The sequence below is a fragment of the Leptinotarsa decemlineata genome, unplaced genomic scaffold, assembly GCF_025532065.1.
Source record: "Leptinotarsa decemlineata unplaced genomic scaffold, Ldec_3_MD MMD2_tig00078422_RagTag_RagTag, whole genome shotgun sequence".
NCBI classification, from domain to species: domain Eukaryota; kingdom Metazoa; phylum Arthropoda; class Insecta; order Coleoptera; family Chrysomelidae; genus Leptinotarsa; species Leptinotarsa decemlineata.
In genome coordinates this window covers 7,974,509-7,989,569 of record NW_027412747.1, presented here as the reverse complement: position 1 = coordinate 7,989,569, position 15,061 = coordinate 7,974,509, and the positions used below count along the sequence as shown (strand labels likewise).

General features: G+C 33.6%; 1 protein-coding gene across 1 annotated transcript in view; it reads right to left on the bottom strand.

The window, feature by feature from the left end:
• Positions 1-13,336, bottom strand: part of SIDL (SIDL trafficking protein particle complex subunit 10) — a 34,325-nt gene extending 20,989 nt beyond the window's left edge. Inside the window, exons 1-8 of the mRNA XM_074186135.1 lie at positions 13,059-13,336; positions 12,788-13,005; positions 11,711-11,897; positions 8,929-9,131; positions 8,591-8,866; positions 8,197-8,403; positions 7,956-8,141; positions 3,426-3,890 (exon numbers count right to left, since the gene is read on the bottom strand). Coding sequence (XP_074042236.1) covers positions 3,426-3,890; positions 7,956-8,141; positions 8,197-8,403; positions 8,591-8,866; positions 8,929-9,131; positions 11,711-11,897; positions 12,788-13,005; positions 13,059-13,119 — 1,803 coding nt within the window. The 5' untranslated portion in view covers positions 13,120-13,336. The remainder of the gene's footprint in view (positions 1-3,425; positions 3,891-7,955; positions 8,142-8,196; positions 8,404-8,590; positions 8,867-8,928; positions 9,132-11,710; positions 11,898-12,787; positions 13,006-13,058) is intronic.
• Between the last annotated feature and the right edge of the window lie 1,725 nt (positions 13,337-15,061).

Genomic DNA, 15,061 nt, shown 5'->3' with positions numbered 1-15,061 from the left:
TTTTCTGCCAAAGATTGTATAATTTTAAAACTGTGTTCGGTTGATCTTTCCCTTGACTAATTTTTGTAAGTAATATTGCCTGCTTTGTATACTGAGCAACTGCTCTTTGGATTGTTTTCGTTCTATCAGCATTATCCGTAAACCCCAATTCATGTCTTGTTTGAAAATGGCGTTTAACACTAGATGTGTGGAATACTAAGCTTTCCCGACTTAATGCACATATGGCTCGATCTCTTTACTGTACAAAAACATAATTACTTGTCCAAGAACTTTGAAAGAACCCAACGTTTAATTTCTGCTTTTTAGCCACCATAACACTAACACTAACGTTAATCGCGCACTTGTACGTTACAAGTTGATAAATAATGTTACGATTAACTATCCTAGGTCCGTCCAATAACAACACCTGGTACAACTTATATCTGAATGTAACTGTACATGCTTATATAATTGTAAATACGCCTCCTAGAACTTTCCCGTATAACTGTCACCTCCTCGCGTCTTCTCTTTTCTAGAATAGTCCCGTCGCTGTCACATCGTTCTAGTCTGGCCAGCCATCACTTAACTCGATCAAGCGGCGTTGCCAGCTTGTGTACAGTTCCATAGCTTATTTTGTGAGTAAGTTCATAGTGCAGAGTACTTATAAACCCCACCCAGATAGAATTTGACATTTTTTTATGACCAAGTTAGGTCTATAATTAGTGATTTTATATACCGGAAGTACCAAACTCAACTTTAAAAACTTAGGAACTAATACAGAAATAACAACATATCATATATAACGAATCAGTCAAACCAGATATCCAATTCAGCGAAAGAATCATTAACTTGACCAAAGTAGAGTTTAACAAAGAGGAAATTTCAACAATGTCCAAAGGGCCGAAATATACACCAACAATAATTAATAAAAACATTTTAGATACTTTGATAACGGATACAGCTATTGCATTGAAATAGACAGATAATAGAGATATAGGGGCATATAAAATCAATGAAGGAATTCAGAACCATCCATTGTTTTTATCAAACCGCAGAGAAACAGGCATAATAAAAACTATACAACAAAAAATAAGAAAATATGATCTTGTTTTCACGAAAACTGATATCGTTATCCTTGAATCAGAAACATATATCCAGAAAGTTGAATGAGTCATTCAAAATGAAAACCTTACTGTCTTGATGGTTCAGAATAAACCTCTGAAGAAGCCAGCCACTCGTGCTGGCAAAACATTAGGATACAATTCCAAACCATGACGGCCTTCAAACCCGAATGAAGATTGTAACAATGAAAATCTCGGCAGCGAAAGTCTTAACCAATTTATTTTGTCTTCAGTGATATATATGTGTTGACTGCGAGGACAAAAGCAGTATCTTGAAGTATTAGTAATGACTGACTTATTCATTCAAAGCGAGATTACTGTCAATAAAACTGTATTCAAAATTTGTTTTGCGATCTTTATGGTATAATCAAGTCAAACAGCTAAGTGTATACTCATGCAACTTCATATTTTTAGATATATCAAATGAAAAATATAATATAGGCTGTTTCATTTAAAAAACACAAAGAAGAAAAATCGTTTTTGAGTTTTAATTCAAATAATAAAAAATTTTTGGTCAAAATATTCTTCAATAATGAAAAACTTCATATTTGAATTATTCTTTTTAACAAAATATTGAATAGAATTGGCCGATACTTGATGAAAATCCATCCAGACCCACTTAGTCCAGTAACCACTGGTAAGAAGTTTCATGTATTGGTATAGATATGTGTATGATATCCTGGTATGTTTTACAGGAACAAACAGACAGTTGACTGACTTTTTGAATTTCATCAATTCTCTCCACCCTTCTATCACATTCACAATGGAGTTGGAAAAGAACGACTCTATAAATTTGTTGGACTTGACAATAACAAAAGTTAACAACAAACATGATTTTTCAATTCATTGAAAACCGGCACATACAGATATTATCATTCATAATTTGTCCACCCACCCGTATCAGCACAAAGTAGCAGCTTTCAACAGTATGATCCACAGACTGATAAATTTGCCCTTGTCAGAGGCGAATTTCAATAAAGAACTGAACATAATAAAACAAATAGCCAACAATGATTATGAAAGTAGTCTAATACATTCTTTATTATCAAAAAAGTTATACAGTCAAGCTATGAAAGAAGTTTACCCAATGCGAAGAGAAGTGGAAAAAAATTATAGGCCAACCCACTACAAATATTTCAGATTTTCTGTACAGCAAAGGTGTAAATATTGCTTTAAAAACCAACAACAACTTAGTCATGCACATTAAGAATAACGAAAATAAAAGTCCAATTTCAGAAAAACCGGGAGTGTATAAATTATCATGTGGGTCATGTCCTATGTTTTATATAGGTCAAACTGGAAGAACGTTCAGAGCCTGCATAATGAAACACAAATATAGTTTCCAGAATGGAAAGATAAATTTCACATATGCCACTCACTTGATTACAGAAGGACATGAGTTCAACCATACAAGCCCCTCCATTTTCAGAGGAAAGGCTTGAAACTTAACCTGTTGGAGAGTATGGAAATGAAAAAATTCAAAAACTCTCAATATCATATGAACGATCAAACTGAATTGGATAGTTCCCCATTATTGAATATCTGTTCATTTCCAGGTAAAAATAGTTTGGTACTTTTGAGAAATTTATGATATAGTTAATAAATTCATACCTGACCTTCTTTAGAAATTAGGCAAACGAGTATCTAATAGGTTAGAGTATAATATGGTTGTAATTTAGAAGTTACTTTTAGTTTGAATTTGTGCCTGAGAATGCTATTGTATAGCGAAACATGTGTCATGGTTTTTGTAAAAACCTTTATAGTGAAAATCATACAATAAAGTGTATTGATTAATTTTAACAAAAGAGACTATTTGAGTTTTGATTGAGAATGGGGAAGGTTGAATAGAAATGCTATACTGAGACATTATTTTTGGAATAACTTCTGAAACACTTGGTATATACCAATTCAATTTTATATTTCCCATAGTTATGTTTTGATGTAATCCAAATATAAAATGTGAAATATGTAATTTCATTTAAAAAACCTAACTTTCATATGCCACGCTTCTAATGAGTGCCCTGTATATTGGAAGATAATTTGAAAATCCTGATGCTAATGTCTAAAACTTTTACAGGTTTTTTTCAAATAACTTTACTCCATCTCGAAACTCTGGTGTACAGTAGTAGTAGTAGTTTACTGAATATTCATTATTATAGTTATATGTATTTTCTTTTTGTTGTATGATAAACATTGTATAATATTAATAAATACCTATCTATCTATACTATTCACACATATTTCTCAAAACTTAATTCAAAAGGGCTTATCTTCAACAATAAAGAATAAGTAAGTAAGTAAAGAAACTTGATGTTAAATGCATACCTCCCTGGGGAAGTTCGATTCGATGATGAGTTCCACTTCTATAGCGCTATCCTGCATCACAACGCCTTCATTTTTAACGTTGACGCTCATTATTTTAATAATATCACCTAGAGGCACTGTGAGGGGCTCGTCGAGCGAGTCGAGATACTTTCGCATGTCGTCAAAGTACGTCCAGCGAATTAACGTGTCTATTTCGGGGGCGGCGCAGACGTGGACGCTGGCTCCGACGAATTTTTTGACATCGTGCGCCTTTTTGTAACACTCGGCTAGTTCGATTTGGGTCTGGGCTACCAGTTCATGCCAGCCATCTTGTTCGAACGTTTTTAAAAGGTCGCTGAGGAAGGCGGCGGATTTTTGCGTTTCTCCCAGCAGCATGTAGAAGGAGGCCACTTCTCTTCCGACTAGTCTTGCGGAGCGCAAGCGGCCGATGTGTTTGTAGGTACCCATCGCCAGTTCTGCTAATTCCTGGAAATGTCGTATATATTTATCTAGGTGAACTTCTTATTTTTATTTCAATGTATTATCATTGTACTGGAAGATATATTTATATTCTACTCTAGAATATATCAAAGCACAAGAGCGTGGCATTATTAATTTCATATCAGACAACGCTGTTGCGAACTGCCGTACATCTCATCTGGGACGGGTCATCAATGCAACTTTTATGCTCATATAATCTTCATTTGAAATAGAAATCCTAATATACAAAAATTTTAATAATAACTATTACATAATTATTTGATTAAATGAATGAACAACTGCTGTTACTAAATACAATAGTTTGTGAAACAATAATACATATACAAGATGAAGGTTATTTTTCATTGATGAACCCCAGAAATTTGAATGAACTCAGTGTTGCACTATCCTTTTTACGAATGGGTAGATTATTATATTGAATCAATCCTTTGTGAAACAAAGAATGCATGTTTTTTTTGTAATTGGTTCTATTTACATGAAAGTTTGAACTTCCTCTGGTCTAGTAATTGTGAATTTGATAAATTGATTATAATATGAAGGTAACTGTCCTTTCAACATTTTATAAATAAAAATCATTGAAACATAATATAATCGGGTTTTTAATTGATGCCAGTTCAGTACAACTAAAATTGTATCAATAGGAGTTGACTTCTTGCATTTGATAATGATTCGCATTGCTCTTTTTTGCATTTTTTGTAATGCAGCGATACTGTTAGAATCTAGTAACGAATATGAACATGGAAAATATTCAAAGTGAGGTTGGATTATAGTTTTATAGACCGTTATAGATGTAGAGGAAGATAATTGTTGGGGTATTCGTGAAAAATAGAATATATTTTTACTTATTTTGCTATGAACGTAGCTGAAATAGCTTTTGAAAGTGATAAAGTTATCTATTTTGAAACCAAGATATTTCATTTCTTGCACTATTTCAATGTTTTCATTATATATTGATATATTTATGTTATTTACATTGATTTGGCTATATTTGTATTTTGAAGTTACTATCATGGCCTTGGTTTTGAGAGTAAATAATTTGAGCTTATTAATATTCAAAAAATTATTGATAATTTCAAAACATTTGTTCATTTTCTCTATGGCCTCATCCAGATTCAGATTGTTAATAGCTACGAGAGTATCATCAGCAAACAAATTAATGAACTCACGGTCTTGAACAAAATTGATATCATTCAAATAAAGAATGAATAGCAAGGGTCCTAGGACACTGCCCTGGGGAACGCCGGTGGTTATATTTCTTTTTATTGGAGACTACATCATTCACCTTGGTTTCGAAAGCTCTTTTAAAGTCCAAGAACACTGCAACTATAAATTTATTTTCGTCTATCAAAGATTTCCACTTTGTTGCAAAACAGTCTCACAAGAATGATTTGATCTAAAACCTGATTGGTAGTCCATTAGTAAATTATTATCATTAATATATTTGACAAAATGGTTTAGACTTTCACGGCTGAGGTTTTCAGTGTTATTGCTTTTCGAGTTTGAAAGCCGTGGATTTTTAGAATTTCTTCCTGACGTTTCGCTGGCGTGAGTGGCTAGCTTCTTCAGAGGTTTAACCATCATGGCTTGTTGTCCGATGACTACCTTTTAGGCTTCGTAAAGCGTATTTATGCCTTGTCAGGTAATGAGTTGTATTAGTACCTGCATTTGTACCTGTATTCGTACCTGCACTTGAACCTGGAACATTAACAATCTTGCTGCCTGTTGTCCTGTTCGTTATTCTCGAATTCCTTAAAATGGGGTCCCATATTTGATTGAGGTTCACCGCTTCTTCTTTTCTGTTAGAATTATCCTTGTGTTTGTGGATCTCTATTGCCTCCCGTACCAGTCGGCTATGGTATCCCTGGTTGGGGGCAATTAATTCTGTGTTCTCAAACAAAATTCTGTGGTCTCCTTCACTCAGTGCGTGTTCTGCCACAGCTGACTTGTCTGTTTGGCCTAGTCTGCAGACAAACAGAGTTTGTCTGAAGAAGCTAGCCACTCGCGCTAGCGAAACGTCAGGAAGAAATTCCAAAAATCCACGGCTTTCAAACTCGAAAAGCAATAACACTGATTAATATATTTGCTAAACTGTTCATAAACGGCCACTAATTTTTTCAAAAGGTGGTAGAGTCTTTATAGAACGATAGTTACTAGGGTCATAAATTATATTGCTTTTTGGTACTGGGACTATGGTACTCATTTTTAGTTGAAGAAAAACTCTAAATGAATAATAGCAATAATATTTACAAATATCTTTGATATTCATGGTTTGAGTTTTTTGTCGTTTCCATAGATATAGATGGGCCACATACTTAGGGCTGTTTTCCTAAATAAAATTACATTTGTTTTTTCGATATTTGAAATCTAATAGCTCTGAGAAATATTGCCTTATTTCATAAAAGTCATGAATCAAAGTAACTCCCAACCGAAAACAATCAGTAGTGGTATATGACAATGATTTTTAATTTAATATAACGAAAAATTGAATTTGCGGTATGCAGACATACAATGAAATAATAAATCATTCTACAGATGTATGAAGTTTAGTTGTTGAGTTCATCAAATTAACAATTTCATTCTCATCACACTAACACCAGGAGAGACTGAATTTAGGAAGGGAGTCGGCCGTCATTCTGCTTTGAGGCTCCGATAGCCTAGTTGCCGAGTTCAAATCTCGGTTGGGTCACAATTTTTCAATTTAATTTTTCATTCCCATATCTACATACTGAAAATTTGATTTTTCAAATAAAATTATATTACAGGCGCTAAATTCGCTTGAATTTTGTTTTGGTTTATTTCATGCACTGAGAAATATTTATGTGAGCTGATGATACAAATATACTGGTTCCAGAAAAATCACACATGATGTAGAAAAACTATTGGAAAACATATCAAAAACTTTTCATGACATTTTTAATGCAAAATATAAACTATGGACTGGGAGGAATATATTGACATTATTGTGCAGAAACTAAGCACTATGCACTTTCTGATTTGGCAGCTATGAAGAACGGTAACTTTGAAAGTATGGAAATTGACCTATTATGGGCTTGCCCTGTCCTTAATAGCATATGGCCTGATGATTTGCAGCAATTCAGTTCGTATCAATAAAATATTTGCAATTAAATAGAAAATCATAAAGTCCATGATGGTTATTTTCCTACAGTTCTTTCTCTTTAAATAATGCAAATAAAAAGAAACACGTTTTTCAGCATTATGAAATATTTCCATTAACGAATATACAAGAAATTGTGAAAATTTACATCAACCTTTCTGCAGACTTACGATTGGACAAAACTGTCACATTTATCAAGGTACAAGGCGTTTAAATCGTTTCAAGGAACTGTTTAGTACAATTCACAAATTGTCAACTTTGAAAAAATTTTGGAATACTCTTCATAAATGGTACTTAGATAAATTTAGTATGATAGATTTTATTCATTTTACAGAAAATCATGTTGTTTTCTTATTTACAACTGATAATAATTATTTTAATGCATTCTCATTTCATGTTTGTATTGTTGTAGCTTGTTGGTTTTGTTCTAACTAGTCCAATAAGTTTATACGATGTGTTTTTATACATTTATTTCGATTTTGATGATGAATAAATTTGATGATAAAATTAAATTTGGATAGTTGTAAACCAACGAATTAGTACCACAAGAATAATTATTAATCTGACAAAAATTGCTATCATTATTCACAGAAAAGTACCTTCCATTAATGACAACTTATTATTGAGGTTAGAGCAGCAATGATTTCCTGACCACATCTTTCAATTAACTAATCATGTACTGAAGAGACTAATAACTGAAACAAAGCAATGGATGATTATTGCAAATGGGATCATTTTTTCTTAATTATTTGATAGTCAACATGGCAAAGTAACATATATATATATATATTGCTATGTTGGCTAATCTTGCAAATGATACAACCACAATTCAAAGAATGCTATCCAAACTGGAAGAATAAGATGAAATTATCGGCTTTAATAAAAACTAAGCTATCTTGTTGAAACAAACAAATGAATATACAACAAATACCTACCAAGTACATTTTGTTGAAAGATTCCTGTGAACACAAAGCTACTTTCAGCTTATCAGTAGGAGAGGGAGATGTAGGTGTACCTGGATTATCCCCCATTCCTGCCGACAGCCCCACTACAATATGGAGCTGCGCTGAGGTTGGTGTTCCCCCAGGCATTAAACCACATAATTCACCCAAGCCTCTGATCTGAAAAAAATATTTTTGAAACTTGTTGGTGCATGTTAAGAACCCAAAATTGTACCTTATGACTAGCATACTCCCATAATGCTGCCGTATGTAAAGAATATTCTTTAACTTCGTCTGCATGATTATTCTTGTCACAAGTTTCCAGGACTTCCATTGCAGCTAAAAATAACCAACTGGAAAAAGCACCTGGTGGACCAGTTATATCTAAAATAACTAATTCTCTACAGCAATTGTGTAGAAATGGCAAGCATCGGGAGGCCATCTGAAAAATATATCTATATAAGTAGTGCTCTATTCAATGATATCATCTCCCAATAATGCAGGCTCAAAATGTACCTTTGAGGCACCCAAAAAACAATTCGCTTAACTATTCACAACATTATAATAAATATAGTCCTCAACATGAAGCTTTGAGGGATCTAAAATCAATAATTTTGAAACATGCATACCTCCCATGTCTTGTTTGTGAGCAGCATCATATGGGCCTGTTTGGCGAATAGATATGCTCTAAGTTCTAATATGGAAGGATCTTTTGGTAATTTCGCTGGCCCCAGCTTAAGCCCGTGCCACCTTTCTAATGGTTTTTGAAAGTTACTGAGCCACGTAACAGATTCACTAGTAATGCCATTCACAACAAACTGGGAAAATAATGCGTCGAGTTCATCGTACTGAACTAAAGCTTCGTCATAGAGTCCTAACATCTCTAAAACTTGAGCTAATTCCTCCTAAAAGTTAATGATAGTTAATATTACCCAATAATACTTCATATTATTGCTAGAAAACGTACTTGTAGAGAAAAGTACTCCATAAAATCCCAACCAGGTTCATTTCTCTTCTCTCTCTGCTGACGTACATAATCTTCTAGCCTATAAACAGCTTTAGCATATGCCACTAATAGAAGATGCCTAATGCGATTATTCAATCCTCTCCAGGAATCCGTAGAACCAGACTCAATTTTACTCGGATTTATCACAGAAATACATCGATCACCTTAAATGAACCACATATCTCAAACCATAGCTGAAGATTTGACAAGGAAATTTTGCAAAATGGAATAAAAAAATAACAGTATGTATATTATTCAATGAGGGAGAAATGTGGCCATTACCCGTAAAAATGAATGTGGTGAATAGAAATAGAATCACCAGTATAAAATAGTTCAAATCATCAAACATGCGTTTTGCCATGTAAGAATCATCAGAAGCATGTGTCTGAAAATATTTTAAATATATTCGTGATATTTACAAATAAAATCAATCAAACATAAGTGTGTAGTAATGAATCCGGTTAACTGTGATTAATAAAATTAATGATACTTTATTTCCATAAAGACAGTATGAAGTTGTATAGGAAACTGTCAACACAATAAAATAGAGATACTAAAAGTTCAAACTGCAGTTTGAGTAGAGCCTAGATGATGACAGCATGACCAGCTGTCGAAAGCGCTCACATATAATTAAATAGGAGTTATAAAGCTTCAAACATTTTTTGTGACTTATATTGATAATATATATATATGTATTAATATGCTTATATCATCGATGACATAAGCAGATCAAGCTTATTCCGTGACATTCAAAATCGTAATTCATGAATGAAGTGTGTGTATTTTCTATAAAGTTATCCAATTTGGTACTGAAAAGCCTTAGGGCAAGTGTCTTAAGGCGAAACACGTGTATACCAGTTAGGGTGACAGTGTTCCATGTGAGTACAATTTATTACCATTCATTCAAAGTAGAACTCATGTGAATGATATCTGATTCTTATTCCTCCACAAATGTTCGATATACAAACTGAATAGAGAAAAGTATCTTCTGTATAATTCAGTGTTCATATAGAAGTATTTGTTTCGAAAGAATTTTTTCTTTCGTGTAATTCAATGTTTATATGAAAGTAGCTGTTTCAGGAGAACTTTCTTTCAGTTTGTGTCTGAAAGTTACTTCTTTGCATGATCTACACATCCATGTATAGAGTTACTTATTTTCAAATTAATTAATCCTTCCTTTCTTTGGAAGATTCTCTCATCCATTTTTTTGTATCAGATGGAGTAGTAGAAAGCCAAAAACTTTCTTTCCCAAAAACGGTTTGGTGTTGGGCTTGAACTTCAGTAATATTCATGTCCTAAAATGCACAAGCCTAGATAAAGGTAATGGCATCTCCTCCTACTATGGGAACGTCAAAAGACTCAAACCCAGAATATCAAGGATAAACGAGGTTACCCAAGGGAATCTGTTGCAAAGCCACAAGCTACACTACAAGCTTTGATATCGACTTCCGAAAGTCAAGTTGCTTTGCAGTGAAAGACAGAGGAAGAATCTCTTTCGGTAGTCGACGTCCGAGCTTGGCTTTATAACAGACCGTCTTAAGAAGCATCGTTTATCCTTGATATTCGGGGATTGAGTCTTTTGTCAGTCTGATTCATTTCGTTTTCATAGGGGGAGATGCCACCACCTTTACTTCTAGGCTTGTTCGTTTTAGGGCACTTCATTGGATCAACCTAGCATTACTGATGAGACCTGGTGGGTCAAAACAGCGCTGTCTAGTGTTGAATCACGAATCCATCGAGTTGCCTTGCAGTGACAGGAAATTTCTTTCAGCGGTCGATGTCGAAGTTTGACTTTGCAACAGACCTCTTTGTAGAGGTAATTTTATCATTGATATTCGAGGATTGAGTCTTCTGTCATTCCCATAGAAGACATCTTCGTAGGAGGAGATGCCATCACCTTTACTTTTAATTTACTAATTTACCAAAGGGACATCTTGACTAATTTTGGAAAGGGGTATCAAACTCACTCCACATATACAGATTTCTAAAAGGTATTTGATGAAGTTTATCAAAACTTATTACTTTCTAAGATAGAATGTTTTGGTGGAGAATTTCTGCAATGCATAAATAGTTTTCTAAGTTTCTGATATACCTCCATAAAATTTCGTTCTTCAACCTGGAATAAACTATAATTTACAGTTATTTCAAAACCATTATAATTTATTTACTTGTGATGCACTGTTTGGAACCTTTGGTGTAATAATGAATATTACTGAAGTTCTATCCCATCACCAAACCTTCATCTTCAACATCTTGACACGTGTTTCAATCATCAAGTGATCATATTCAAGAAAAAGATTAATCTAAATCTACATACAATGTTGTCCTTATTTATACCATAGATACTCTGCTCTGCTAGATCTCCGCTAAGTACCTGCATCTTAATGGTCTTAAAATTAACTTCACAATGTTGCCTTATCTACTAGTCAGGTAAATCTGATAATGTTGACTCATTTCTAAGCTCTCTCATAGGCATCAAGATGCCTGTTGTTAACGTGTTTAACTAATCGATGCAGGTACCTAGCAGAAGTATCTATGGTATAAATAAGGATAATATTGTATGTAATTTAGTTTAATCTTCCTCTTGGTGATTGAAACACAAGTCAAGGTGTTTAAAATAATGGTTTGGTGTTGGGATAGAACTCCAGTAATATTCACAATTTATGCCAGAGCTCTTACTGTCTATTAAGTGATAACAAATAAAGTTTTAGAGAATTTTCGCTTTTATTATGAGTCCACTTGCCTTGCTTAGGGGCGAAATCAGCCCTGATTTTATCCAGGACAGTTGTCCTTGGCAGTAATTTATTAGACCTTTTCCCATCAAAATTCTCCACTACAACAATCAACCAGTCATTAATATCTTTGGCAGAAAGTTCTTTGAGCCAGATTTCTATGTCTTCTTTGACAGAATTTTTGTAAATATCAACATCCTGAAAATCACATCAACATGAGAATTTTTCACATTATTGGGTAAATATTTTTTTTGGATCATCATATTTTGAAAACAATTTTTAATTAGACCTACTTATTTTTGTCTGCTCATCATTAAGTAATATGAAGTCAAATCTTTTGGAAATATGGCCACTCAAACGTCAAAAAATCTATTTCAGGAACTCACTAAAAAATTGTTAAAAGTCACCTTTTAACAATCGCATGCTGCAAACCCTTACTCGCATGTCACTTCAATTTTTTCCACACAAAACAATAAATTTACTCAAAACACAATAAACTACATCACAATTGTTTATTATAACCGACACTTTCTCAAGGGATTTTTTTGTTGATTATGCTTCAAATAAATATGAGATCAAATTTATATGAATATCAAAAAATAAGAAGTGGTATCTTCTTTTTTGTCATCCTAAATGTGCCCTCCACAATCGATTTTAAGTTTATGAATTGTGAAAGGTTTCGTTTGAAAGAAGATTGAATTGACAAGAAGTATATTAATGATATTACTTCGAACATTATTCCAAAAATGGGTAGAAAGCTGTCATACTATAGAATTTCTCTCTGACGATTTGGTAGCCATGCATGCTATTAAAACGTCAGGAATAAAGTCAACAGTATGAAGGCCCTCACAAACCTGACAAAAGATACTGATTGTAATAGAACAAGACTGCACAAGACTAACAACTTTTAGGTTGTTATGCTGTGAAAACAGTATAGAAATGGCTTAAATAGTTATTTTTGATAGGTTCGCCTTTGGAGTTTTGATCTCAGGTTTGTGATCTACAGACGAAAACACAGAGGTCTAATTGAATTCTCTATGGAAAACGCATGAGCCGTTATCTACCCAAGATTATTGCGAATGACAAACCGTGCAATCAGTCCAATAAATGTGAAACAAAGGCTGCTTTATCAGATCCCACTGGTTTCCTTTAGGCAACGCCTCCGGGCTATAGGGGACGAAAGTTGCTCCGATATGCACTGATCTAACTGGCCTACCCAGTGTCCTTCTCCACTCGCAAGTGTCTTTTGGTAAAGACTCTGACAGATTGTCTTCTATCCTAGAGAACACTTCTATTTCTCCAGCACCTGTAATATTGTAAATTCAATAAAACAGTTTGACCTGATGACCTGTAACTTACATGTTATTTTTGGTCTATGATCAACCACTGACCCTTCTTCTATTAAAGTAATTCCATTCATGATCAAAATTTTGAGTAGTCAACCAGAAGGTAGGTGATAAATCATTTTACAAAAGCGACAACAATGTATATTTTGGTTTCAAATCATTTCAATTGGAAAATATTCCACTTCATTATACTAAAAAAAATCCGAAATCGACACAAAAATCAAAATCCATCAACCCACTTGTCGAACTATCTGGTTCACTTGTTCATGAATTTTTTGACATTTAATAAGCTGACTTGAGTTATATTTCAATGCGACATCTATGACTAATTATGTAAGCTAATAAATACAGTTTTTTATTCGAGAGGACAGCGTGTGAACGACACCTAGTTATTATAATTAAAACATCAAACTCAGGGAACTATCGATTGTCATAAGAAACTATCTGTTTATCTGTTTAAAATATGTTTTTCCGTTAACCAGTTGTCGCACCCCTATGAACAACAACCCTCAGAAGTGGAAACTCGTGCGAGCTAAAGATTAACGAGGTATTTCCTTTTTGAAAATGCGACTTTCAAAATTTTTATTTTTATATTTATGGTAGGACTCTAGATATTTTTATCAATCTACTAGCTTATATTCTGATTTCATGCACTTGACAATGTTTTTTCTTTCTCAAAATGTTCACCAAAGCTTTGTCAATAAGAACTTTTCTTTGGACAATAAAGCATATTTATTATTATTATAATTATAACGTGTAATTCCTAACACGGGTTGGATGATAGCCAGTAAAAATCGATCGTTCAGCCTGGGTCTCGAACCAACGACCAACACGGCGGTTGATTCGAGTGAGTGAACAAAGCACCCACGTCGAACCAACCGGCAACCAACGGACCACAAACTTTGAATATTCCTTGTATCCTTCAATTATTATTGTTGAAATCAAACTAGAAAATCATTTCTTTAGGTATGATGACTGGGTATTTAAAATTTATTTTCCAGTGAGCCAGAATAGTAACTATATTTTAAAAATTGTGTGTATATCTTTCCAGAAGATCCGAAAATGAACTATTAAACTCAGAATCGTTCATCTAATTGGCAAATGTATGTGTTTCTGTAGAAAACAATTCAACAGAGATCATTTTAGTCATGAAAATATGGAATATTTGCATTATTATATTGACAAATATCTAGAGAATTCCTTTTTTTTAATAAGTTTTGCTTTGTCGCCAGAGGTAATGGTCCCCTTCACTTTATTGATAGCAGCATGTGAAAATAGAGGTTGAATTTGAATTACATAAGTGGAAAACGGTTAAAAAAAATCCCGAAATATCTCAATCGATTATATTTTCAATATGACCTATATTAAACGCATTCACTTGCTTACTGTCTTATTCAATTATTGTTCCCAGCTTCCTTTTGGCGCTATTATGAGCGATACTCTTCTCAATGAGAACGTTGTCTGGGGAGCAAAAAAGCCTTGCTCTACGTATTACTATGCTCCTGTTATATTTTTTAATTTTACAACTTTTTCACTATGATTTTTAGTTTTCTTCTATTGCTATTGAGACTTATTTTGTCACTGACAACTTTGTCGAATTCGTTGACGTCCGGTCTAGATACCGGTGTAGGGAGCCGCAAGCCCTCCTAATTTTTCTTGTTTAAATTTGCACTCCTACGTTGACATTCTTTCCGGGCTCTAACAGGGGTGAATCGTCGAATTTTTAGAATTACTAAAAAACGTACCTCTGACAGTATCTTGGAAACATACGGATCGTTACTTTCCTTAGTTACAATTTTTCACAGAGGGTCTTTCAGTTGTCAAAATGAATATCCGATGCTTTTTAAGGATTTTTTATTATCATTGTTGATGGGGAGATAGGAAAATGGAGCAATTTTTCTATTATTATTCACAATTCATCATTACTAGAATAAATTGTTTCATTATTGAAAATTATTCATGGTTGAAATCGTAATTTTTTTATATGAAAACTCACCTCACTGTGACCTCACATGA